Below are 24,918 nucleotides of genomic sequence, written 5' to 3' on the forward strand. Positions count from 1 at the left end.
GAAAACATTGACCATATGCAGTTGAAAGCCACACCCAAATACCACTTCTCAACATAGTCGCCATTCAAATCTAGGCACTTACCATAGCGATGGCTGAGCTTGGCAACTCCTTCCCCACAAAACTCTGCCGCTTGCGTCCTCAAAAAGTAGAGGAGAAAACATTTACCATATGCAGTTGAAAGCCACACCCAAATACCACTTCTCAACATAGTCGCCACTCAAATTTAGGCACTTATCATAGCGATGAATGAGCTTGACAACTCCTTCCCCACAAAACTCTGCCGCTTGCACCCTCAAAAAGTATAGGAGAAAACATTTATCATATGCAGTTGAAAGCCACACCCAAATACCACTTCCCAACATAGTCGCCATTCAAATCTAGGCACTTATCATAGCGATGAATTAGCTTGGCAACTCGTTCCCCACAAAACTCTGCCGCTTGCACCCTCAAAAAGTATAGGAGAAAACATTTATCATATGCAGTTGAAAGCCACACCCAAATACCACTTCTCAACATAGTCGCCATTCAAATCCAGGCACTTATCATAGCGATGAATGAGCTTGGCAACTCCTTCCCCACAAAACTCTGCCGCTTGCGTCCTCAAAAAGTATAGGAGAAAACATTTACAATATGCAGTTGAAAACCACACCCAAATACCGCTTCTCAACATAGTCGCCATTCAAATCTAGGCACTTATCATAGTGAGGAATGAGCTTAGCAACTCCTTCCCCACAAAACTCTGCCGCTTGCGTCCTCAACGCAGAGTTTTGGCTACAATGCGCAGCTGTAGGAAGAGGTGATCGGCTGGACACTGGAATAAGCAGAGGCTGAATGGCCATCTGTCGGGAGGGCTTGGATTGTGTCTGCTTGCTTGGCTGAACGAGGCTGGACTGGATCGCCTTTGGGGTCCCTTTCAACTCTTAGATTCTATCATTCTATGAAATGGGATCGAGGGACATAATTGCACCAATGCCTTAATTTTGTGCCCGTTGTGCCACCTCCCGATGTCATTACCGCCTAATGGAGAAATATATTGAGGCTCCGTGTTGTGTCTGCACTCCCTCCTTCCCCTTCTTCCTCTGGAGCCTGGCATCAGAGGTTTCTCTCTGGCGCTAATGCATGGCACCCCCGCTATGCGCCGCGCCTCACCGAGGCCCATCTGCGTCGGCAATAATCACCCTCATAATGATATTTATACAAGCGCCTAATGGCTCCATCTGAGCTCCCGTCGGAAACCCGGACCGACTCTGGCCGATGCCACGCGCGTGTGCCCTCCTGGCTCATTATGCGCCAAAGGACCACGGAGCGCATGCAGCTGTGCATCGGGGCAAAGAGGCTTAACGTTCCGGCTCATTAGCTCTCCTGGACTCCTTGGCATCGGGAAACGGGAGGGCAGTGCCCACCAGTGGCATGTGACACCCCTTCTTGGCACCACGGAGCCTGTTGTCACACGGGTCAGAATCCAAACTGTGCCAGAGTTCCCTCTCTGGATGGCAAGACCCAGAATTCCGGCTGGCTGGGGAATCCTGGGAGTTGTCATCCCATAAAAGGGGAAATGTTTCACACATTCACACATTTATTTATTTACAGTATTTATATTCCGCCCTTCTTTCTCACCCCGAAGGGGACTCAGGGCGGATCACATTACACATATAGGCAAACATTCAATGCCTTAACATAGAACAAAGACAAACAAACATAGGCTCCGAGCGGGCCTCGAACTCATGACCTCCTGGTCAGAGTGATTTATTGCAGTTAATTGCAGCTGGCTTGCTCTCCCGCTTGCGCCGCAGCCCGGGCCACATTCAAGGGAATCAAGTAGCCTTTCCAGACATTCAGCCAAACGCTGGCCAGGTTGTTGTATGTTGTTTGTATGAAAGTCAATGTTTTCTATGCATCGTGATATTTTGGTGATAAATTTGTAAATACAGTAATTACAACATAACATTACTGCGTATGGAACTACCTTTTCTGTCAAATTTGTTGTATAACATGATGTTTTGGTGCTTAATTTGTGAAACCATAACCTAATTTGATGTTTAATAGGCTTTTCCTTAATCCCTCCTTATTATCCAAGATATTCGCTTATCCAAGCTTCTGCTGGCCCGTTTAGCTTGGATAAGTGAGATTCTACTGTATTATGTATTTTTATTTCTGAGATTTACCACTCTCGGCTTATACTTGAGTCAATGTTTTCCGAGTTTTTTTGTGGTAAAATTAGGTGCCTCGGCTTATATTCGGGTCGGCTTATACTCGAGTATATATGGTAATGTAATTTTATTGGTATCTCGGCTTACACTTGAGTCAATGTTTTCCCAGTTTTTTTGTGGTAAAATTAGGTGCCTCGGCTTATATTCGGGTCGGCTTATACTCGAGTATATATGGTAATGTAATTTTATTGGTATCTCGGCTTATACTGGAGTCAATGTTTTCCCAGTTTTTTGGGGGTAAAATTAGGTGCCTCGGCTTATATTCGGGTCGGCTTATACTCGAGTATATACGGTAATGTAATTTTATTGGTATCTCGGCTTATACTTGAGTCAATGTTTTCCCAGTTTTTTGGGGGTAAAATTAGGTGCCTCGGCTTATATTCGGGTCGGCTTATACTCGAGTATATACGGTATGTCATTCTTCATCTCCATGGTAGGAGAGAGCCTTCCTTCCTCTCCCATTGACCAAAATGGGAGCATCTAAATATCCTTTCGTGAATAGCAACACCGAGGCTAAGACAACAACTGACAAATCGGCGAGATGCTACAAAACTAGGTCTCCTGTTGATGCCCATTAGTTGGAAAAAAGAAGTCGAGCTTTGGGAGAAACCGGGCCGTTCGTTGGAACTTGGAGCAGAAAGGTCAACTTTTCTCCATCCCGGGAAGATCAGGACCAGACAGTGGGAGCATCTGCAATACTACTTGGTTCGATACTACCGTGTTTCCCTGAAAATAAGACACTGTCTTATATTAATTTTTGCTCCCAAAGATGCTCTAGGTCTTATTTTCAGGGGATGTCTTATTTTCCCATGAAGAAGAATTCACATTTATTGTTGAACAAAAAAAAAAGAACATTTATTATATACTGTACTAGCTGTGCCCGGCCACGCGTTGCTGTGGCAAAGTCTGGTGGTATGGGAAATAAAGTATTGAGGAATTGGTGGTAGTTAAGGTAAAGGGTAAAGGTTTTCCCCTGACATTAAGTCCATTATAAATGGGTTATATAGTTGTGTGGAAGGGCCTTGAGTCTACACTGCCATATAGTCCAGTTCAAATCAGATAATCTGTATTTTATAGGCAGTGTGGAAGAGGCCTGAGGCCTAACTCTGTCTGTCCCCTGGGCTGAGTGGGTTTCTAGGAGACCAAGTGGGCGAAGCTTAGCCTTCTAACTGGCAGCTATTGGATAAAAACAATTAGTCCTCTCCCTCTAATTAGGACTTAATTTTTCTTTTCCTTTTGTTGTATGAACGTAGAGGCATGGATGAGGGGTTGTGCTGCCAAGTTTAGTGTTTCTAGGATTTGTAGTTTTGTTGTTTTGTCCTCGGCCGAAATTTCATTACCCTTTTATATATATAGACTAGCTTTGCCCGGCCACACGTTGCTGTGGCTTATGGGAATCCTTTGTTGGCCAGGTGGAATAGCAGTGAATAGCCTTGCAGTCTCAAAGCCTGGCCGTTTTCTGGAGTAGCTGGAGTTTTTTGTTGTATGAACGTAGAGGCATGGATGAAGGGTTGTGCTGCCAAGTTTAGTGTTTTTAGGATGTGTAGTTTTGTTGTTTTGTCCTAGGCCGAAATTTCATTACCCTTTTATATATATAGATAGTAGTTGTCATCATAAACGAGCATAACCAGACAAACTGTGAATCCTATCAAGAATTTCTTGTTACTACCAATATTTCCATGTACAACACTCTATGGTACATACATTTACCGATCCTGCATGCTCCGGTGTTCTGTTTGGCGGGCATGCTTCCAAACAAAAACTTTTCTAGGTCTTACTTTCAGGGGAGGCCTTATATTTAGCCATTCAGCAAAACCTCTCCTAGGTCTTATTTTCTGGGGATGTCTTATTTCAGGGGAAACAGGGTATACAATCCTGGGAGATGTATGACCATTCTTTGGCAGAGAAGGCAGAAGACTTTGTCGAACTACAATTCCCAAGTTGTGCCAAGTTGCATTCCCTCGACACTGCAGATGCACCCCAAGGCCTGGACGAAGGACGGACAGATCCATCGCTCTTCCCAACATTTTGTTGCGACTGTGTGTATTTGTGTGTGTGTGTGTGGCACCACGGTTGCCATAGAGACCACCTCCCCGGTTGTGCCTGGGGCGAAATCTGGGGGCTCCAAAGCAAGCCAGAGGCCTTTCTTCACACCCAGCCCCCCTTTCCCTCCAGGGAAGAAGAGATGGCAAAACCTACGGAAGGAATAAGTCGGAGGCGGCTTCAGCATGGGGAGAATATCCCTTTGAAGTCTTGTTTTTGGGGAGGGAGGTAGAAAGAACTTGAACAGGAAAGGATGCTTCAGATCTTCCTGTTATGGTCCAGCAGATGTGGCCAACTAGAGAGGCAAAAAGTAGGTCGCCATGGCCAGATTTTTATTTTGCAAGCCTTCATTGGTGGATAATGGGAGCTGCAGGACAACACAGGATAATGGGAGTCACAGCCCAACAGGTCCAAGGAGGGAGGAATTACTCCTGAGGATCTCATTGTATTGGAAATAACTGCACCCAGTCTCGAGGCAGATATTCCTTTGGAAATACCGTATATACTCGAGTATAAGCCGACCCGAATATAAGCGGAGGCACCTAATTTTATCACAAGAAAACTGGGAAAACATTGACTCAAGTATAAGCCGAGATACCAATAAAATTACCGTATATACTCGGGTATAAGCCGACCCGAATATAAGCGGAGGCACCTAATTTTGTCACAAGAAAACTGGGAAAACATTGACTCAAGTATAAGCCGAGGGTGGTAAATTTCAGAAATAAAAACAGATACCAATAAAATTACATTAATCAAACCATCAGTAGGTTAAATGTTTTTGAATACAGTAGAGTCTCACTTATCCAACACTCACTTATCCAACGTTCTGGATTATCCAATGCATTCTTGTAGTCAATGTTTTCAATACATCGTGATATTTTGGTACTAAATTCGTAAATGCAGTAATTACTACATAGCATTACTGCGTATTGAACTACTTTTTCTGTCAAATTTGTTGTATAACATGATGTTTTGGTGCTTAATTTGTAAAATCATAACCTAATTTGATGTTTAATAGGCTTTTCCTTAATGCCTCCTTATTATCCAACATATTCGCTTATCCAACATTCTGCCGGCCCATTTAGCTCGGATAAGTGAGACTCTACTGTATTGAAAACATTGACTACAAAAATGGCTTGGATAATCCAGAAACGTGGATAAGCGAGGCTTGGATAAGTGAGACTCTACTGTATCTATTTTTATTTCTGAAATTTACCGCTCTCGGCTTATACTTGAATCAATGTTTTCCCAGTTTTCTTGTGGTAAAATTAGGTGCCTCGGCTTATATTCGGGTTGGCTTATACTCGAGTATATACGGTAAGCATCTTTACACCAGATGCTTAGATGGAAAGGCCTTTTCCTGCTTTGCTCCCAATCCACAGAGACACAAGGTGTCCTTCCTGGGGTTGTTTTGTCTCCGGGGGAAGTGGAGTCCCAGAAGAAAACCCATCAGGGAACGAAAAGAGCAAAAAGACAAGAAAAGGGGGGAAAGGGGCTCATCCAGGCAAACCGGCTGTGACAAGGCAGCTGGTGTGTCTGCGTGTCCGCGCCTGGCTTGTCCTGGGATGATCCCGCGCTGAAGGAGCATGCCAGACTATAAGAGAATGAACACAGCAGCATGACACCTCCTGAACCGCCAAGGCTCCTGGGAGACGCGGTTTGGGGAGAGAAGCCTCAAGGCCTTGTCAAACTACAACTCCCAGGATTCCATAGCATTGAGCCAATGCAGTCCAAGTAGAGTCAAACTGGCTATTTCAGTGTGCGTTTGAATAATTCACCAACATGATAAACCAGTGATTCCCAAAGTGGGCACTACCGCCCCCTGGTGGGCGCTGCAGTGATCCAGGGGATGGTGATGGCACCTATTAGGACACAGGGGGCGGAGCTAGAGGAGTGGGCGTGGCTTCTTCCCAAGAGCCCGAGACAGGGCTGAGAATTGTTACCTCTCCTGAGGCTCTTGTTGGGACACAGAGGGTGGAGCTAGGAAAGGGGGCGGGGCCTCCTTCCAAGAGCCTGAGACAGGGCTGAGCCTCTATACCTCTCCTGAGAGTCCTTTTAGGACTAAAGGGCGGGGCTGGGGTGGGGGCGGGGCCTCCTTCCAAGAGCCTGAGACAGGGCTGAGCCTCTATACCTCTCCTGAGAGGCCTTTTAGGACTAAAGGGTGGGGCTGGGGTGGGGGCGGGGCCTCTTCCCAAGAGCCTGAGACAGGGCTGAGCCTCTATACCTCTCCTGAGAGTCCTTTTAGGACTAAAGGGCGGGGCTGGGGTGGGGGCGGGGCCTCCTTCCAAGAGCCTGAGACAGGGCTGAGCCTCTATACCTCTCCTGAGAGTCCTTTTAGGACTAAAGGGCGGGGCTGGGGTGGGGGCGGGGCCTCTTCCCAAGAGCCTGAGACAGGGCTGAGCCTCTATACCTCTCCTGAGAGGCCTTTTAGGACTAAAGGGTGGGGCTGGGGTGGGGGCGGGGCCTCCTTCCAAGAGCCTGAGACAGGGCTGAGCCTCTATACCTCTCCTGAGAGTCCTTTTAGGACTAAAGGGCGGGGCTGGGGTGGGGGCGGGGCCTCCTTCCAAGAGCCTGAGACAGGGCTGAGCCTCTATACCTCTCCTGAGAGGCCTTTTAGGACTAAAGGGTGGGGCTGGGGTGGGGGCGGGGCCTCTTCCCAAGAGCCTGAGACAGGGCTGAGCCTCTATACCTCTCCTGAGAGTCCTTTTAGGACTAAAGGGCGGGGCTGGGGTGGGGGCGGGGCCTCTTCCCAAGAGCCTGAGACAGGGCTGAGCCTCTATACCTCTCCTGAGAGGCCTTTTAGGACTAAAGGGTGGGGCTGGGGTGGGGGCGGGGCCTCCTTCCAAGAGCCTGAGACAGGGCTGAGCCTCTATACCTCTCCTGAGAGTCCTTTTAGGACTAAAGGGCGGGGCTGGGGTGGGGGCGGGGCCTCCTTCCAAGAGCCTGAGACAGGGCTGAGCCTCTATACCTCTCCTGAGAGGCCTTTTAGGACTAAAGGGTGGGGCTGGGGTGGGGGCGGGGCCTCTTCCCAAGAGCCTGAGACAGGGCTGAGCCTCTATACCTCTCCTGAGAGTCCTTTTAGGACTAAAGGGCGGGGCTGGGGTGGGGGCGGGGCCTCCTTCCAAGAGCCTGAGACAGGGCTGAGCCTCTATACCTCTCCTGAGGCTCTTGTTGGGACACAGAGGGCGGAGCTAGGGAAGGGGGCGGGGCCTCCTTCCAAGAGCCTGAGACAGGGCTGAGCCTCTATACCTCTCCTGAGAGTCCTTTTAGGACTAAAGGGCGGGGGGGGGGGGGGTAGGAGAAAGGAGAAAGAGGAGAAGAAAGAAGAAGAGGAAAAGGAGAAAAGAGGAGAGGAAGGGGAAGAAGAGAATGGAGAAGGAGGAAGAGGAAGGAGAAGAAGAAAAATAGTAAGAGGAAGAGGAGAAGAAAAAGGAGAAGGGAAGAAGAAGAGGAAGAAAAAGAGGAGGAGAAGGGGGAAGGAGAAGAGGAGAAAAGGGGAGGGGAGAAGGAGGAAGGAGAAGACGGAGAAGAAAGAAGAAAAATACAAAGAGGAGAAGAAAAAGGAGAAAGGAAGAGGAAGGAAAAGAGGAGAAGAAGGGGAAGAAGAAGAGGAGAAAGAGGAAGAAGGAAGGGGAGAAGGAGGAAGAGGAAAGAGAAGAAGGAGAAGAAAAATAGGAAGAGGAAAAGAAAAAGGAGAAAGGAAGAGGAAGGAAAAGAGGAGAAGAAGGGGAAGAAGAAGAGAAAGAAGGGAGAGAAGAAGGAGGAGGAGAAGAAAAATAGAGAGAGAAGAAAAAGGAGGAAGAGGAAGGAAAAGAGGAGAAGAAGGGGAAGAAGAAGAGAAAGAAGGGAGAGAAGAAGGAGAAGAAGAAGGAGGAGGAGAAGAAAAATAGAGAGAGGAGAAGAAAAAGGAGAAAGGAAGAGGAAGGAAAAGAGGAGAAGAAGGGGGAAGAAGAAGAGAAAGAGGAAGAAGGGAGAGAAGAAGGAGAAGGAGGAGGAGAAGAAGAAAAATAGAGAGAGGAGAAGAAAAAGGAGAAAGGAAGAGGAAGGAAAAGCGGAGAAGAAGGGGAAGAAGAAGAGAAAGAGGAAGAAGGGAGAGAAGAAGGAGAAGGAGGAGAAGAAAAATAGAGAGAGAAGAAAAAGGAGAAAGGAAGAGGAAGGAAAAGAGGAGAAGAAGGGGGAAGAAGAAGAGAAAGAAGGGAGAGAAGAAGGAGAAGAAGGAGGAGGAGAAGAAAAATAGAGAGGAGAAGAAAAAGGAGAAAGGAAGAGGAAGGAAAAGAGGAGAAGAAGTGGGAAGAAGAAGAGAAAGAGGAAGAAGGGAGAGAAGGAGGAGGAGAAGAAGGAGAAGAAGAAAAATAGAGAGAGAAGAAAAGGGAGAAAGGAAGAGGAAGGAAAAGAGGAGAAGAAGGGGGAAGAAGAAGAGGAGAAAGAGGGAGAGGATAAGAAAAAGGAGAAAGGAAGAGGAAGAGGAAGGAGAAGAGGAGGAGAAGAAAAAGTGGAGAAGAAAGAGTAGAGAAGGGGCGAAAAAAGAGGAAGGAAAAGCTGAGGAAAGAAGGAGGCGGAGAAGCAGCGGCGGCCAAAGCGTCCCGCGTGGCTTATTTGCCTTTGAAGACACGTGTACGGCGCTCACACGTGCCAGAACTTTGCCCAAGGGGGGAGGGGTGGTAGGGGGCGGGGCTGCGGGTCCGAGGCCCCTCCCCTCCTCCTCCTTCCCTCCTCCCTCCCTTCCTTCCTTCCCTCCATCCCGGAGTTTTCCCTCCTCCTCCTCCTCCTCTTTCCTCCCCGTCCTCTCCCTCTCTTTTCCCTCCTTCCTTTTTGGCTCTCCTCCCTCTTTTGCTCGGCGGCGCCTCGAGGAGGAGGATTGAGAGAGAGAAAGAGAAAGAGAAGAAGAAGAAGGAGCGGAGGAAGCCTTTCGGGGATGGTGTAGCCGGGACCCGCCGCCGGGAGCGATGCTGGCCCTGGCCGTGCTTTGGGTCTTCACCGGAGCCGCCTTCGCCCAAGGTAGGACGCGCAGAACATTCGTCAGGAGGAGAAGGAGGAGGAGGGGGAAAACTTGGGAAACAAGGCTTTGGGGTCCGGACTTGGCCAAGAAGAGGAAGGAAGAGGGTTGGGTTTGCCTACAAGGAGGTCCCCGGAACCCTTCCCGACTTCACTCCGGATTGGGACCCGTCTAAACCGGGCGAGGAATTCGCTCCGGAGCCAGGGATTTGGGGCTCTCTCTCCGAGCATTGCAATAGTCGCTTGCCTGTTGTATGTTTTCCGGGCTGTTCTAGAAGTATTGGAAAACATCCCTATTGTGAGTTCAATTGGGATACATTCTTAACACAGTAGACATATTGTTCCCTCTGCTATCTACACTAGAGTCCCACTTATCCGAGATAAACGGGCCAGCAGAGCATTGCAACATCGACTACAAAAACAATGACTCCTAAAAGGCAGACTACCTTGGATAAGACAGAAGCTCGGATTAGCGAGGCTCGGATAAGTGAGACTCTACTGTACTATGCATTCCACTCTGGTCTACATTCTAGAAGTATTGGAAAACATCCCTATTGTGAGTTCAATTGGGATACATTCTTAACACAGTAGACATATTGTTCCCTCTGCTATCTACACTAGAGTCCCACTTATCCGAGATAAACGGGCCAGCAGAGCGTTGCAACATCGACTACAAAAACAATGACTCCTAAAAGGCAGACTACCTTGGATAAGACAGAAGCTCGGATTAGCGAGGCTCGGATAAGTGAGACTCTACTGTACTATGCATTCCACTCCACTCTGGTCTACATTCTAGAAGTATTGGAAAACATCCCTATTGTGAGTTCAATTGGGATACATTCTTAACACAGTAGACATATTGTTCCCTCTGCTATCTACACTAGAGTCCCACTTATCCGAGATAAACGGGCCAGCAGAGCATTGCAACATTTGACTACAAAAACAATGACTCCTAAAAGGCAGACTACCTTGGATAAGACAGAAGCTCGTATTAGCGAGGCTCGGATAAGTGAGACTCTACTGTACTATGCATTCCACTCTGGTCTACATTTCTATCATTCGCCTTAGTGGTATTATTATTATTAATTAATTAATATTATTAAAACTACTACTAATAATATCATCATCATCATATTACTAATAAGAATATCAACATCAGCATTATTATTACTGTTATTATTGATATTATTAAAACCAATTAATCATATTTATACTACAGTAGAGTCTCATTTATCCAAGATAAACGGGCCAGCAGAGCATTGCAACATTGACTACAAAAACAATGATTACTAAAAGGCAGACTGCCTTGGATAAGGCAGAAGCTTGGATAAGCGAGGCTCGGATAAGTGAGACTCTACTGTACTATGCATTCCACTCTGGTCTACATTTCTATCATTCACCTTAGTGGTACTATTAATATTATTACTACTAATAATAATAATCATAACATATGCATTCCACTCTTGTCTACATTTCTATCATACACCTTAGTCTTACTATTAATATTATTACTACTAATAATAATAATCATAACATATGCATTCCACTCTTCTCTACATTTCTATCAGTCACCTTATTGGTACTATTAATATTACTACTAATAATAATAATAATCATATATGCATTCCACTCTTGTCTACATTTCTATCATTCACCTTAGTGGTACTATTAATATTATTACTACTACTAATAATAATCATGTTAATAATAAGAATATCAACATCAGTATTATTATTACTGTTATTATTGATATTATTAATGCTAATTAATCTTATTTATACTACAGTTCTATGCATTCCACTCTTGTCTACATTTCTATCATTCACATTAGTGGTACTATTAATATTACTACTACTACTAATAATAATCATACCATATGCATTCCACTCTTGTCTACATTTCTATCATACACCTTAGTGGTACTATTAATATTATTACTACTAATAATAATAATCATATTAATAATAAGAATATCATCAGTATTATTATTACTGTTAATATTGATATTATTAATGCTAATTAATCATATTTATACTAATTAATAATATTGTAAACATTATCAGTATTATCACTACTATTATCAATACTATTAATACTAATTAATAATATTAATAACAATATCATTACCATTATTGTAAACATCAATATTATTACTACTACTAATGTTATTATTGTGTTGTCGAAGGCTTTCATGGCCGGGATCACAGAGTTGTGTGTTTCTGGGCTGTATGGCCATGTTCCAGAAGTATTCTCTCCTGACGTTTCGCCCACATCTATGGCAGGCATCCTCAGAGGTTGTGAGGCATGGAGAAACTAGGCAAGGAAGGTTGATATATATCTGTGGAAAGTCCAGGGTGTGAGAAGAGTTCTTTGTCAGTTGGAAGCCAGCATGAATGTTGCAGTTAATCACCCTAATTAGCATTGGAAAGGTTTGTCTCTTGCCTGGGGGGCATCCTTTGTTCAGAGTCATTAGCCGTCCTTGGGGCTCCTCTGCCCTCAGAGTGTTTTTCCCATCTACTGTTTTGATTTTTGAGTTTTTTAATACTGGGAGCCAGATTTTGTTCAATTTCATGGTTTCCTCCTTTCTGTTGAAGTTGTGGATTTCAGTGGCTTCTCTGTGTCGTCTGTCATGATAGTTGTTGGATTGGTCAAGCATTTTTGTGTTCTCAAATAATATCCTGTGTCCAGGCTGGTTCATCAAATGATCTGCTATGGCTGATTTCTCTGGTTGAGTGAGTCTGCAGTGCCTTTCATGTTCTTTGACTCCTGTTTGGGCAATGCTGCGTTTGGTGGTCCCTATGTAGACTTGTCCACAGCATAATGTTATTATTATTATCAATATTAGACCCATAGGCTCTTCTTAAGAGTTTCCAATGGGATTCCTCACTGGGCCATGATTGATGCCTCAGGAGCCCAGTTGCAGCACTTTCTGGCTTTCTTTTGGGACCATGGGACAAAACTTATCAGCATCTCTATTTCTAAGCCGAAGAGCCGGCGTTGTCCGTAGACACCTCCAAGGTCATGTGGCCACTGGCATGACTGCATGGAGCACCGTTACCTTCCCCCCATAGCAGTACCTATTGATCTACTCACACTCTGGGTGTTGGTGCTCGTCTCCATTTCTAAGCCCAAGAGCCGGCGTTGTCCATAGACATCTCCAAGGTCATGTGGCCACTGGCATGACTGCATGGAGCACCGTTACCTTCCCCCCATAGCAGTACCTATTGATCTACTCACACTCTGGGTGTTGGTGCTCGTCTCCATTTCTAAGCCCAAGAGCCGGCGTTGTCCGTAGACACCTCCAAGGTCATGTGGCCACTGGCATGACTGCATGGAGCGCCGTTACCTTCCCCCCGTAGCAGTACCTATTGATCTACTCACACTCTGGGTGTTGGTGCTCGTCTCCATTTCTAAGCCCAAGAGCCGGCGTTGTCCATAGACACCTCCAAAGTCATGTGGCACATAACATGTGTCACTGGCACATAACAATAACAGAGAAAATAATAAATGTAATAACAGAGAAAAATAATAAATGTAATAATAACCATGATAATAGAGAAAAATAATAAATGTAATAATACCCATAATAATAGAGAAAAATAATAAATGTAATAATACCCATAATAATAGAGAAAAATAATAAACGTAATAATACCCATAATAACAGAGAAAAATAATAAATGTAATAATACCCATGATAATAGAGAAAAATAATAAATGTAATAATACCCATAATAACAGAGAAAAATAATAAATGTAATAATACCCATAATAACAGAGAAAAATAATAAATGTAATAATACCCATAATAATAGAGAAAAATAATAAATGTAATAATGCCCATAATAACAGAGAAAATAATAAATGTAATAATACCCATAATAACAGAGAAAAATAATAAATGTACCATATATTCTCGAGTATAAGCCAACCCAAATATAAGCCAACCAGGACCCTCACCCGAGTATAAGCCGAGGGGGGCTTTTTCAGTCTTAAAAAAAGGGCTGAAAAACTAGGCTTATACTCAAGTATATACAGTAATTCAGTTCAATGCAGTTCAGAGTTCAATAAGGCATTACAGTAGAGTCTCACTTATCCAACATTCTGGATTATCCAACGCATTTTTGTAGTCTATATTTTCAATACATCGTGATATTTTGGTGCTAAATTCGTAAATACAGTAATTTAAAAAAGGGCTGAAAAACTAGGCTTATACTCAAGTATATACAGTAATTCAGTTCAATGCAGTTCAGAGTTCAATAAGGCATTACAGTAGAGTCTCACTTATCCAACATTCTGGATTATCCAACGCATTTTTGTAGTCTATATTTTCAATACATCGTGATATTTTGGTGCTAAATTCGTAAATACAGTAATTTAAAAAAGGGCTGAAAAACTAGGCTTATACTCAAGTATATACAGTAATTCAGTTCAATGCAGTTCAGAGTTCAATAAGGCATTACAGTAGAGTCTCATCCAACATTCTGGATTATCCAACGCATTTTTGTAGTCTATATTTTCAATACATCGTGATATTTTGGTGCTAAATTCGTAAATACAGTAATTTAAAAAAGGGCTGAAAAACTAGGCTTATACTCAAGTATATACAGTAATTCAGTTCAATGCAGTTCAGAGTTCAATAAGGCATTACAGTAGAGTCTCACTTATCCAACATTCTGGATTATCCAACGCATTTTGTAGTCTATATTTTCAATACATCGTGATATTTTGGTGCTAAATTCGTAAATACAGTAATTTAAAAAAGGGCTGAAAAAACTAGGCTTATACTCAAGTATATACAGTAATTCAGTTCAATGCAGTTCAGAGTTCAATAAGGCATTACAGTAGAGTCTCACTTATCCAACATTCTGGATTATCCAACGCATTTTTGTAGTCTATATTTTCAATACATCGTGATATTTTGGTGCTAAATTCGTAAATACAGTAATTTAAAAAAGGGCTGAAAAACTAGGCTTATACTCAAGTATATACAGTAATTCAGTTCAATGCAGTTCAGAGTTCAATAAGGCATTACAGTAGAGTCTCACTTATCCAACATTCTGGATTATCCAACGCATTTTTGTAGTCTATATTTTCAATACATCGTGATATTTTGGTGCTAAATTCGTAAATACAGTAATTTAAAAAAGGGCTGAAAAACTAGGCTTATACTCAAGTATATACAGTAATTCAGTTCAATGCAGTTCAGAGTTCAATAAGGCATTATTTGGCAGTGTAGACTCAGCTATACATTCCTTGCTGGAAGGGAGGCTGGACTAGATGGCCTTTGGGAGTCCCCTCCATCTGAATGGATTGCGATGGGAACGAAGGCATTCTAATGGGAATGAAGCCATTCTGGGATTGAAAAATCCCGCAAAGTGATGGAATAGTTTTTTGGTGGGGCTGGAAGATCATCCTTCAGCGCATTCCGCTTTTGGGTGAATTATGTGCCGCCTCGTCCAAAAAGAATGGCCTCTTTTAAGGAGAGCGGGAGAGAAGGAGATCACATTACCGAGTGGGGGGAGTGCTGCAAAGAGGGTTGGGGGCTCTTCATTGGCGGAGAAGCAGCAGAGGCACACAATAGAAATAGGGGAGGTGGGCTACAGAGAGGCCCCCTCCTTTGGTGTCCGCATTCCTTTTAATTAAAAAAAGGGGGGGATGGAGAGCGGGAGAAAGAAGGAGGTGGAGACTCTGCAAGGCTGGAAGGAGGAGAAGCAAGCGGAAAAGAGAGGGAGAAATATTGGAAGATCTTGGGGAGGGGGCCGAGTCTCCCCGCGACGGATCCTATTCAGAGTCCAGGCTGAATCCCCCAAATCAAGGAGACCTCTCTACATCTTTTTCCAGAATTCCTTCAGACCCATAAAATACGGGAAAGGGCTCATCCGTTCTCAATCCGTTCACATGGAGGGGGCTCCCAAAGGCCATCTAGTCCAGCCTCCCTTCCAAAAAAGGAATGTATCACTGTGTCTGCACTGCCCAAATTGTGCATTATAGAACTGCATTACAGTGTAGACCAGGGGTCCTCAAACTTTTTAAGTCTCATTAGACCATCGGTAAGGAAAGGGACCCTCAAAGGCCATCTAGATGATCTCATCAGGCCATCAGAAGACCATAGATAAGCAAAGAGACCTCCAAAGACCATCTAGACAATCTCACAAGACCATAGATAAGCAAAGAGACTTCCAAAGACCATAGGTAAGGAAAGGGACCCTCAAAGTCCATCTAGATGGTCCCATAAGACCATCAGTAAGGGAAGGGACCCTCAAAGGCCATCCAGATGATCTCATAAGGCCACCAGAAGACCATAGATAAGGAAAAGGGACCCTCAAAGGCCATCCAGATGATCTCATCAGGCCATCAGAAGACCATAAATAAGGAAAGGGACCTCAAAGGCCATCTAGATGGTCTCATAAGACTGTAGGTAAGGAAAGGGATCCTCAAAGGCCATCTAGATGATCTCATAAGGCCATCAGAAGACCATAGATAAGGAAAGGGACCCTCAAAGGCCATCCAGATGATCTCATAAGGCCACCAGAAGACCATAGATAAGCAAAGAGACCCTCCAAAGACCATCTGGACAATCTCACAAGACCATAGATAAGCAAAGAGACTTCCACAGACCCATCTAGATGGTCTCATAAGACCATCGGTAAGGAAAGAGGCCCCCAAAGGCCATCTAGATTATCTCGTCAGGCCATCAGAAGACCATAGGTAAGGAAAGGGACCCTCAAACACCATCTAGATGGTTTCATAAGACCATAGGTAAGGAAAGGGTCCACCAAAGGCCATCAAGACAATCTCATAAAACCATAGGTAAGGAAAGGGACCCTCAAACCCATCTAGACGGTCTCATAGTACCATAGATAAGGAAAGTGACCTCCAAAACCCATCTAGATGGGCGGGATCATTCAAATTCCACACCAATGGAAAGAGTAAAAAACACCGAAATGTCCGTGGTGGAGGAAAAACAGAAAATCTAGGATGAAATTGTCTCCATATGAAAGCCTTCCCTTGGGTGGTGGACAGTGTGGTGTTTGTGGAGGACATGGGCAGGGCTTTTGGATATGTTCATGACGCTCACCATAACGTGCAACGTCATTGGAGGAAGGCCCATTGGTGTCTCCTGGTAGTGGGAACTATAGCTATTTGTGGAAGTGGGAACTTGACTGTGGAAGTCGACATCCCAGCCACACACATACATACATATTAGGCATGTCCGATCGATGAAAAAAATGTTTCAATTCTCATTTCTAAAGTAGGGGGTGCTGGCGCTTCGATATAGAAAGTATTTCCGATTTTTTTCACCCAAAATTTTTGGATATTTCCGAAAATTCGTAATGATTCTAAATGTTTCTAAAATGGCGGATGCGCATGCGCAATCGCTACACACCGGGCTTGTATGGCAATCTTCCATGTGGATGCAGAGGACGTTAGCCCCCACCTTTGCGTCCATCATGGAAGCTTCTGATTGGCCGGGGAGCGGTAGCCATGTTAGGCTGCGCTAAGCTCCCATTCAAGGTAGGTTGCAGAAACAAATTATTTTAAAAAAATATTTTTTTAAATATATTTTTTTAAAAATGGGGGGGGGGGAATTAACGAAACATTAAGAGACAATTAGAGAATGGGCCAACAATGGTTCGAATTACATTGCTGGTTGCGCTGTGAGACAATGTCTCGGAATGCGTATCAAAAAGCGAGAACAATCCGAAATAATTCCGATATATGATTCAAAACGATTTTTTGGACATGTCTAATACATATGTTCACTTATATTATGTGTATAGGTTATTAATATTTAAGGAGTTTATTCTAGACTCAAAATAGGATTTGGGTCAGAAGGTGTGAGTGGAAACATCCAAAGTGTGACGTGAAAGGCATTATTATTGGGGAAAAACCCTATCGGGTCCAAGGCATGATTGTGGCATCCCATCTTTAGCATATTGAAGTGATAGTTTCCCATAACAAAGGTTCTTGCTTGTGGCCCCCCATCTGCATAGATTTCGGGTTTTGATGCAAATCTTATCTCCCCATAGGGTGTGTATTTGTAGACTTTGCAATGAGTCAGAGATAGAAAGGGCCGGCTTTGCATGAAACATCTCAATAGGTTTCCAAGGCTTCTTTGCAGGGCAATCTCTGCTTATCTCAGACCCTTCCCAAGAGCGATGATTTCGCCCACGGCAGCCTCACTTATTCACTCCTTTTGAGGCCAAGATTCTGGAAAAAATGTTATTTCATTGGTCTGGAGAGAAAACAGACTAATGGGTGAAATAGTTAAGCAATTGTAGAGGTCTTGCCGAAGGCTTTCATGGCCGGAACCGGTGGGTTGCTGTGAGTTTTCTGGGCTGTTTGGCCATGTTGCGGAAGCATTCCCTCCTGACGTTTCACCCACATCTATGGCAGGCATCCTCGGAGGTTGTGAGGTCTGTTGGAAAGTAGGCAAGTGGGGTTTATATATCTGTGGAATAATCTCCAGGGTGGGAGAAAGAAAGAACTCTTGTCTGTTGGAGGCAAATGTGAATGTTCCAGCTGGGCAGCTTGGTTAGCATTGAATTAGCCTTGCAGCTTCAAAGCCTGGCTGCTTCCTGCCTGGAGGATTTCTTTGTTGGGGGGTGTTAACAGGCCCCGAGATTCCTGTCTTCTGAGTGTTGTTCCAATTGGGCAGCTTGGTTAGCATTGAGTTAGCCTTGCAACTTCAAAGCCTGGCTGCTTCCTGCCTGGGGGATTTCTTTGTTGGGAGGTATTAACAGGCCCCGAGATTCCTGTCTTCTGAGTGTTGTTCCAATTGGGCAGCTTGGTTAGCATTGAGTTAGCCTTGCAACTTCAAAGCCTGGCTGCTTCCTGCCTGGGGGATTTCTTTGTTGGGAGGTATTAACAGGCCCCGAGATCCCTGTCTTCTGAGTGTTGTTCCAATTGGGCAGCTTGGTTAGCATTGAATTAGCCTTGGAGCTTCAAAGCCTGGCTGCTTCCTGCCTGGGGGATTTCTTTGTTGGGAGGTATTAACAGGCCCCGAGATTCCTGTCTTCTGAGTGTTGTTCTAATTGGGCAGCTTGGTTAGCATTGAATAGCCTTGCAGCTTCAAAGCCTGGCTGCTTCCTGCCTGGGGGATTTCTTTGTTGGGAGGTATTAACAGGCCCCGAGATCCCTGTCTTCTGAGTGTTGTTCCAATTGGGCAGCTTGGTTAGCATTGAGTTAGCCTTGCAGCTTCAAAGCCTGGCTGCTTCCTGCCTGGGGGATTTCTTTGTTGGGAGGTATTAACAGGCCCCGAGATTCCTGTCTTCTGAGTGTTGTTCCAATTGGGCAGCTTGGTTAGCATTGAGTTAGCCTTGCAGCTTCAAAGCCTGGCTGCTTCCTGCCTGGGGGATTTCTTTGTTGGGAGGTATTAACAGGCCCCGAGATTCCTGTCTTCTGAGTGTTGTTCTGTATTTATTGTCCTGATTTTAGCTGTGGGCACTACTGCCCGCTGGGTTGGGCTCGAGGGCGTATGGCCCACGGTCCGATTGCGGCCCTCCTATCGGACCCCTGTCTCCCCTTTAAAGGAGATGTGTATCGATAAGGCTTTGGATGATGGGTTGAAAAATGCAATGATGAGTCTGGCGAGGGGGGTCCGGGGGGGCCGTGCCGACAGCTGTACCGGAGCGAGGCGGGAGCTGTGCCTGCGTGGATGAGCTTCATCCCTCTTCATTTTTCGCTAAATAATTTTCTCTATTTTATCTAAATGAAAGCCATTCTTCTTCCTTGCCCCCCCCCCCCCTCCGCACCGCTTCCCTCCGCCACCCCGCCTTCTTTCAATCACCCGACAGGGCTCTCTTTCCATGACGGCGGCGTGTCACAAATTGAAATATTCATTCATTTCTCTCTCTCCCTCTCCCTGAGCTGTTCTTTCTTTTCTTTCTCTTGGATTATTATTTTTTTTCATGTCCTCCTTCACCCCCTAAGGCAGTGCAAAAGAGGGAGGCTGAATTAAAACTGAGCAGATTAAAGCTAATTGTAAAAAAAAGGGGGGAGGAGGGAGGCAGAATCTTAAGCCAGAAGGGGATCCTCGAGGGCCATCTAGTCCAACCCTCAATGCTGTGCAGAAACACCCAGCTAGGACACCAAAAAGAGGCACAGACAAGTTGTGTTTAAAGCAGTGGTTCCCAATGGTCCACAAGAACAAAAATATGATCCATGGCCTTATTGTTATTACACTATTGCAACGAGCAATGGGCCTCGCAAAACCCTCTTATAGTGCAAGGCTTATTAAATATGGTTTTCTGTGGGTGAGGAGATGGCAACGACTGGATGGAATATGTTCTATATCAGAAACTAGAGCCGATGTAGTCTATCCAATGTAATCTTCTGAATCAGCACGACAAATAAACTAACAGAATCTAAAGTTGACCAAAAACTGATTCGTAACCCTTTTGGTACAAATGTTGGAGAGGGGTCCCTGGTCAACGTGGTCCCTTGGGAAGTGTTCGACTTGTGATTTTGTGATACACAATCCAGCATATCTATCTTGTTTGCTGTATCATAAAATAATAATAATAATAAGAAGAAGAAGACTGCAAGGAAACCGACGAAACCATGGATCATATCCTCAGCTGCTGTAAGAAAATCGCACAGACAGACTACAAACAGAGGCACAACCATGTGGCCCAAATGATTCATTGGAACTTATGCCTCAAGTACCACCTCCCAGCAGCAAAGAACTGGTGGGATCACAAACCAGCAAAGGTCGTGGAAAATGAACACACAAAGATACTGTGGGACTTCCGAATCCAGACTGACAAAGTTCTGGAACACAACATACCAGACATCACGGTTGTGGAAAAGAAAAAGGTTTGGATTATTGATGTTGCCATACCAGGTGACAGTCGCATTGACGAAAAACAACAGGAAAAACTCAGCCGCTATCAGGACCTCAAGATTGAACTTCAAAGACTCTGGCAGAAACCAGTGCAGGTGGTCCCGGTGGTGATCGGCACGCTGGGTGCCGTGCCAAAAGATCTCAGCCGGCATTTGGAAACAATAGACATTGACAAAATCACGATCTGCCAACTGCAAAAGGCCACCCTGCTGGGATCTGCGTGCATCATCCGAAAATACATCACACAGTCCTAGACACTTGGGAAGTGTTCGACTTGTGATTTTGCAAAATGAAATCCAGCATATCTATCTTGTTTGCTGTGTCAGAATAATAATAATAATAATAATAATAATAATAATAATAATAATACATCACACAGTCCTAAACGCTTGGTTTGACATGTGATTTTGTGATATGAAATCCAGCATGTCTATCTTGTTTGCTGTGTCATAATAATAATAATAATAATAATAATAATAATAATAATAATAATAATACGTCACACAGTCCTAGACTCTTGGGAAGTGTTCGACTTGTGATTTTGTGATATGAAATCCAGCATGTCTATCTTGTTTGCTGTGTCATAATAATAATAATAATAATAATAATAATAATAATAATAATAATACATCACACAGTCCTAGATGCTTGGGAAGTGTTTGACTTGTGATTTTGTGATATGAAATCCAGCATATCTTGTTGTTGTGTCAATAATAATAATAATAATACATCACACAGTCCTAGATGCTTGGGAAGTGTTTGACTTGTGATTTTGTGATATGAAATCCAGCATATCTTGTTGTTGTGTCAATAATAATAATAATAATACATCACACAGTCCTAGATGCTTGGGAAGTGTTCGGCTTGTGATTTTGTGATATGAAATCCAGCATATCTATCTTGTTGTTGTGTCAATAATAATAATAATTGTAAACGAGAAAGTTCTAATGTGTTTCCATGTGCAATACAACAAAGGGAGAGAAACAATTTTGGGAAAAAGATGTTGGTGACTCCACAAAGGTGGTGGGAACAATGGTTTAATGGCAGGCTGGTTGAAGTTCACAGGCAAGCATGCTCCAGGAAGAAGATCCAACCCTCCAAATGGCTTTGTGTATATGTGTGTGTGTTGTCTTCATTCCCCAAGGAAAGGGGGATTCTTTGGAGAGCTCCAAAGCAACCTGCTGCCAATTTTCCAGATCCCATCTGATCTTGGAAACGAAGCATGGTTCGGTCTGGTTAGGGCAGGGGTCCTCAAACTTTTTAACTGGAGGGCCGGTTCACAGTCCCTCAGACTGTTGGGGGCCCGGACTAGGATGAAATAGGCCAAAATTAGGATTGTTGTTGTTGTGTGCCTTCAAGTCTAAAGTTTAGGACAGAGGCCAGGTCAATCGCCTTGGAGGGCCTTAGTTTGGGGACCCCTGATCTAGACAGTCTCATAAGACCATAGGTAAGGAAAGAGACCTCCAAAGACCATCTAGATGGTCTCATAAGACCATAGGTAAGGAAAGGGAACCTCAAAGGCCATCTAGATGGTCTCCTCAGGCCATCAGAAGACCATAGGTAAGGAAAGGGACTCTCAAAGGCCATCTAGATGATCTCATAAGGCCAGCAGAAAACCATAAATAAGGAAAGGGACCCCCAAAGGCCATCTAGATGGTTTCACAAGACCATAGATAAGGAATGGGGCCCCCAAAGGCCATCTAGATGGTTTCACAAGACCATAGATAAGGAATGGGACCCCCAAAGGCCATCTAGATGGTTTCACAAGACCATAGATAAGGAATGGGGCCCCCAAAGGCCATCTAGATGGTTTCAGAAGACCATAGATAAGGAATGGGACCCCCAAAGGCCATCTAGATGGTTTCACAAGACCATAGATAAGGAATGGGACCCCCAAAGGCCATCTAGATGGTTTCACAAGACCATAGATAAGGAATGGGACCCCCAAAGGCCATCTAGATGGTTTCACAAGACCATAGATAAGGAATGGGACCCCCAAAGGCCATCTAGACAATTTCATAAAACCATAGGTAAGGAAAGGGACCCTCAAAGGCCATCTAGATGGTGTCATAGGACCATAGGTAACAAAAGTGAGCTCCAAAAGCCATCTAGATGGTCTGATAAGGCCGTAACTAAGCAATGAGACCTTCAAAGACCATCTAGACAATCTCATAAGGCCATAAGTAAACAAAGAGACCTTCAAAGACCAGGTAGACTTAGGTCAACCTTGTCTAAAGTTTAGGACAGAGGCCGGGTAAATGACCTTGGAGGGCCGCATCCGGCCCCCGGGCCTTAGTTTGGGGACCCCTGGGTTAGGGCTTAGAAGGGAGTGGTCGTTTGGTTTGTCACCAGCATTCTTTGCCAGAGAAGGCTTTGCAAAACAGTAATTCCCATGATTCCGGAACATGATTTGGGAAATTAATGCAACAGTGTAGATGCACCACTTAGAGAGTGGAGAGGTGTGTGTTTGGAGAAGAGGCCGGTAGGGAGATGGCCTGTCTACCCGTCTACCTACAGCCCAGCAAATAAAAGATCTTCCTTCCTAGACGTCTCCCACTCCCCAACTCTAGAGCTGGGTAAATATTGTGAACGGCACGCTGGAGATAATAGCAGTTTGACTGCCGATTGATTAGCGAGAGGCTGGCGCTGCCCACGCAACAGCAAAGCGGAGGAGATGATGCCCGCTTCTCTGCCAAGGTCATTGCAAGGGATGGAAGAAATGCGAGGCCGAGATTTCATTACCCTTTTATATATATATAGATATACTCGAGTATAAGCCGACCCGAATATAAGCCGAGGCACCTCATTTTACCACTAAAAACTCGGAAAACATTGACTCACGTATAAGCCAAGAGCGGTAAATCTCAGAAATAAAAATAGATACAGTAGAGTCTCACTTATCCAAGCTAAACGGGCCGGCAGAATGTTGGATAAGCGAATATGTTGGATAATAAGGAAGCATTAAGGAAAAGCCTATTAAACATCAAATTAGGTTATGATTTTACAAATGAAGCACCAAAACATCATATTAGACAACAAATTTGGCAGAAAAAGTAGTTCAATACGCAGTAATGCTATGTAGTAATTACTGTATTTATGAATTTAGCACCAAAATATCACGATATATTGAAAACATTGACTACAAAAATGGCTTGGATAATCCAGAAACTTGTATAAGCAAGGCTTGGATAAGTGAGACTCTACTGTATTATTACATTTATTGAGTCCCTTCGGGTGAGAAGGGCGAGATAGAAATATTGGAAATAAAATAAATAAATATTATTTTTCTCTATTATTGTTACTACTATTACATTTACAGTAGAGTCTCACTTATCCAACATAAACGGGCTGGCAGAACGTTGGATAAACGAATATGTTGGATATTAAGGAGAGATTAAGGAGAAGCCTATTAAACATCAAATCAGTTTATGATTTTACAAATGAAGCAGCAAAACATCATGTTATGCAACAAAATAGACAGAAAAAGTAGTTCAATACGCAGTAATGTTATGTAGCAGTTACTGTATTTACAAATTTAGCACCAAAATATCACGATATATTGAAAACATTGACTACAAAAACGTGTAGTTTCTCCCGTCAGCATTTATAATGATAACAACAACAACAATTATTGGGTTGTTATGAGTTTTCTGGGCTGTATGGCCATGTTCCAGAAGCATTCTCTCCTGACGTTTCGCCCACATCTATGGCAGGCATCCTCAGATATTATGAGATCTAGGAATGTGAGGTTCATATATCTGTGGAATAATGTCCCGAGTGGGAGAAAGAAAGAACTCTTGTCTGTTTGAGGCAAGTGTGAATGTTGACATTGGCCAGCTTGATTAGCATGGAAGAGCCTTGCAACTTCAAAGCCTGGCTGTTGCTGCCTGGGGAATCCTTTGTTGGGAGTTGTTAGCTGGCCCTGGTTGTTTTCTGGTAGTGACAGTCCAAAAACTAAGAACTTACTCTGAGACCAGAAGGACTACCAAAGAGGGTACTAGAGCTTCTTATTTCAGAAGACGAAATTGGCACAAACTACTACGAAATAAGGTCAACCGTTACAATTCTTTCCTGCAAATGTGCTGTTTGTATTTATGTCATTTATACCCTTCTTTTCTACCAAAACGGGACCCTGAAGTGGCCTACAGTTGGGAGCGAGAGAGATAAAACAGCATCTGGTACCAGTGGGTTTTTTTTTATAAAAATGTAAGACATTAAGCAATCAGTCCAGTTAAAACAATTAAAAACACATTAAGCGCTGATTACGTCTCGGAGAATAATTAACACGTTAAAAGGAGACAGATTAAAAGTGGTTGAAATGAGATAAAAAGGAATTACAAGCATGTACCACCATGTGGATTTATGTCAAGCCAATTAAGGCCCGAAAAGGCTTTAGCAAAGGGTTCTGGGCTTGTTTTTTATTACTTACTGTCGGAATGGTCGTCGCGTCAATCTAGTTTGGCCTCGTGTCTTGCGGCCACCCTGTCATTTTCAAAGGTTTTTCTTGTGAAAGGGATGCTCTGTTTCATGTTCCTCTGAAACAGAGCGTACAGAACCAGAACTGCACTGGCGGTCTCCCATCCAAGTCCTAACCGGGTCTGACCCTGCTTAGCATCCAAGATCAAACTGTCTCTGGTACCTTCATGTTGAATTCAGATTGGAATGTATTGGTTGACAGTGTAATTTCTTTGAGATTGCTGTAGTATTGTGTTTCAGCCGAGCTGCACTTCCAGTGTTGTGTTTAAGAGCGGCCCCTGGAAGAGTCCATTACAGTGGTCTTTCCTTGGGAAAATCCGTAATTCAAGCGTAAATTTAAC

At 44.0% G+C, this 24,918-nt stretch overlaps 1 protein-coding gene across 1 annotated transcript in view; it reads left to right on the forward strand.

Moving 5' to 3' along the window:
- Positions 1-9,025: 9,025 nt before the first annotated feature.
- kirrel1 (kirre like nephrin family adhesion molecule 1) overlaps positions 9,026-24,918 on the forward strand; it is a 139,300-nt gene continuing 123,407 nt past the window's right edge. The window contains exon 1 of the mRNA XM_062965375.1: positions 9,026-9,255. Within this exon, the coding sequence (XP_062821445.1) occupies positions 9,204-9,255 (52 nt within the window). The 5' untranslated portion in view covers positions 9,026-9,203. The remainder of the gene's footprint in view (positions 9,256-24,918) is intronic.

Source organism: Anolis carolinensis, unplaced genomic scaffold (assembly GCF_035594765.1).
Source record: "Anolis carolinensis isolate JA03-04 unplaced genomic scaffold, rAnoCar3.1.pri scaffold_14, whole genome shotgun sequence".
NCBI lineage: Eukaryota > Metazoa > Chordata > Lepidosauria > Squamata > Dactyloidae > Anolis > Anolis carolinensis.